The following is a 3198-nucleotide window of genomic DNA, read 5'->3' on the forward strand; positions in this document are numbered from 1 at the left end:
GTCGTGCTCTCCTTACTTCTTGAGGGCATTTAAAATTCTTTTCTTGTTACATTTAAGTCAAATTAAAGAATATGTCAACCCACTCATAAAGTGTATAGCAATATATGTGGTAATTTCCATACCCCGTAAGAATTTGTGAAAATAAAACCAATATAAGCTAAGGTTCTATATCAATTTATTTTTCTAGTGTCCATTTTAAAGTCACATCAACATACACTAGTGTAAAAAATAAAGACCAATAGAATAAGCCAACACTCCAACAAATCATGACCACCGAATTTGATCGTGTCAATACGATCAAATATCTATTTAATTCTACAAAAGAAAATAATATAAAATGAGTTATTTGATAAAACTTCTTATTCAATTTTAATTTCAATAAAGTGATAAAGTTAATTCGCATATTACGCATAATCCCTTTAAATGTGACCAATATTGTCCTAGCGTACTTCTTTCTCTAAGTACGCTCACATTGCCTTATTGACTTTGATTGCACTATACATATATTATAAAGTGAATCGTGTAGGACATTTAATACAATTAAACCTCTATAAATTAATACAATCGGGATCAGGAATAAATTGATTTAGCGAATTATTAAATTACGTACTGAGTTAATAATTTAACACATTTTCACCAAGTCGGGACTAGGAGAAACTACTATTTAATCGAGGTTATTAATTATTAATTTATCGAGGTTCTACTGTATGTGGTTCCGACACAAAAATTCGGAATGGGTTCATGCATCCCACGCAATTCTTCTTTCCACACTAGCTTTCTTCTTAGGTACAACCTAACGTACTTCGGTCACGAACATCGCCAAATTGATGGTGGTGATGTAAGTTTTGTTGCCAGCGTTTGAAGTCGATTCATTTGAACTGCTTCGTTTTTTCTCCATGAGCGTCCAGGGGTGGATACGGTGTTGGAAAGAACGACAACTGAACAATAGGTGGCGGAATGGGTGGGGGGTAGAACTCCATTCGGTGGCGGAACAGGTGGAGGTAGCACTCTATTCAGCGGTGGAACATTGTTCGATGGTGGAATGACATTTGGCCGAAGAACAAAGTCCGGTGGCAGAATTTTGCCTGGTTTGGAAGCAGTGGTGGGTGGTAGCGGAACTCCGTTGATGTTATCTTCGGACATCTGCCAATTTCCGAAACAAAATTTTCGTCTTAAGAATGTTGTTCAAAATCTGTTGGAAATGAATTTGTCGAGGCAAGTTGTCTTTGTCCTTAAGATGAAATTTATCCGCTACGGTGTTTACGGTTTTAATGGAAAATGTCTCCCAAGATACAAATGCAAAACATGGAATATCTAAATTCCATGTACGACGAACAATACTTTGTGTAGGAACTTTTCGAGAGAATCTGAGAAAAGGTAGGCTAGAAATGTCGAATAAGAGACAAAGGTTTCTGATTGAAGTGAAGAATTATGGGAAAACAAGGGTCTATTAATTTATAAAAATTGAAAAGTAGTATTTCTTGGAGAAAAATGTGCAAAACCCACCGTTCGCCCAACTTTTAATCTGCAGTGATTTTGTAGTATGTGTTATTATATGTAGATCAATGGTTTAAAACTACATTATGTACTCCGCCAGGCGTAGGTTCTACAAAACCGTAGCATCTGACAGTTTGAGTTTTTAATTGTGGTGTTTGAGTTATCTTGAATGTATTCTATCAATATAATCGAACATACCCTGTGTAACTCCTACTATTTAATCAATTGATCGATGGGTTAATTATAACAATCGAACTAGTCTTAGTCTTAGCCTGCATGGGTGTAGTTCAACTGGTTCCGGAGGTGGTAAGTTGGTGCAAGGTCCTAGGATCGAATCCTGGTAGCCGCAGTGTGAGAATTTCAACTCCAATAGGGTTGGTTCCTTGTGGGCACCAGGTCCAGGTCCGCTACCTTAACGGGCCGTTGAGTTACCATCATTTACATTCCTCTATCAATCCTTGTCGGACCAAGGGATGGGGGCCCTGGGGGCGAGGGATTTCGCCTTTATTGGTGCAATGAAAGTTTTCATTTACAACGGTTCAAAAATCCTTAAAATAATACCGACATTCAAAACTAGTAAAGGACAGTAAATAAATATAGTTGGAAATATTTAAGAAATGCAATTTGCAATCTTTTATTACAATTATGTTCATAGTCTACCGATTATGGAAAAAGGGTAATATATATAACATTTAAGTATCGATCATTAGTTTTTGTGTAGATATTATTTTAATGACAATTTCTCAGTATGCACATATTAAATCCAGTAGCTATTAACCTTATGGTGCTATTTTAAAAACAAAAATCAAGAAAAGAAATACCCGGATCCTTTTCATGATGACGTGATCCACCCACATCTTCACTATAAATTACCATACTTCATCTTCTTTCTCTTCTCACATTACCAAAAAGAATAAATACAAAAAAAAATTAATTGAGCGCTAGAATATTATTAATATACATAATGGCGAACGCAGTTCCAGTAGTTCACAAAGCTTGCGCCGCATGCCAACACCAGAGCAGAAGATGCGATGCAAACTGCGAACTCGCCAAATATTTCCCGGCGGAAAAAGCCGAAGATTTTGAAGACGTGTACCACCTTTACGGCATGCAAAACACGTTGAAAATACTTAAATCTGTTGAAGAAGAAGAAAGAGATAAAACGATTGAGAGCCTTATTATGGAGGCGAAGATGCGATTGGAATATCCCGTGCACGGCCACTTTTCGGTCGTGAGAAAGCTTAGTATTGAGATTGACAAGGCAGAGAAAGAGCTAGAGTTTGTCCGCAGACAAATCCAGCTCTTTAGAGGATCGGATAACCGGGCCGGCCCGTCAACCCATTGTGATGGGCAGCCCGGTCAACCGTGAATGCCTTCGAAAATAAAATTTATATTAGATTTAGGTTGCTCGAACGAGTATTTATAGTGCATAGGACGATGATGTATTAATACATTTTTGTAATGCAAAATCTTCGGTCAGGATATTTACATTAATCGACTTATGTCACGTGTATAATTTAATTGAAGGGTTTTTTTCCTTTTTCATTGAATCCGATATGTTAATTGTTAATTGATTTTTCGTGGTTGACACGTGTTGTTTTATCTGTGACATATTCAATAATTTTCAATGAAATTCTTTTACAATTAGGTGTGTAGACACATGCATATGTAAATTATTGAAGAATAGCTCATAATCAAGCC

The 3198-nt window shown here is 36.5% G+C and overlaps 1 protein-coding gene across 1 annotated transcript; it reads left to right on the forward strand.

Annotated features, from left to right (window-relative positions):
- Positions 1-2461: 2461 nt before the first annotated feature.
- LOC105950360 (LOB domain-containing protein 27) lies at positions 2462-2866 on the forward strand. The gene has a single exon (XM_012973708.2). The coding sequence runs from the start codon at positions 2462-2464 to the stop codon at positions 2864-2866; it is 405 nt and encodes a 134-aa protein (XP_012829162.2).
- Positions 2867-3198: the final 332 nt, after the last annotated feature.

This window comes from Erythranthe guttata, chromosome 7 (assembly GCF_056151865.1).
Source record: "Erythranthe guttata isolate IM_541 chromosome 7, IM_541, whole genome shotgun sequence".
Lineage (NCBI taxonomy): Eukaryota > Viridiplantae > Streptophyta > Magnoliopsida > Lamiales > Phrymaceae > Erythranthe > Erythranthe guttata.

Excerpts from the sequence above, each read along its gene's own strand:
- LOC105950360 (XM_012973708.2), top strand. The coding sequence starts at position 2,462 with ATGGCGAACGCAGTTCCAGTAGTTCACAAAGCTTGCGCCGCATGCCAA.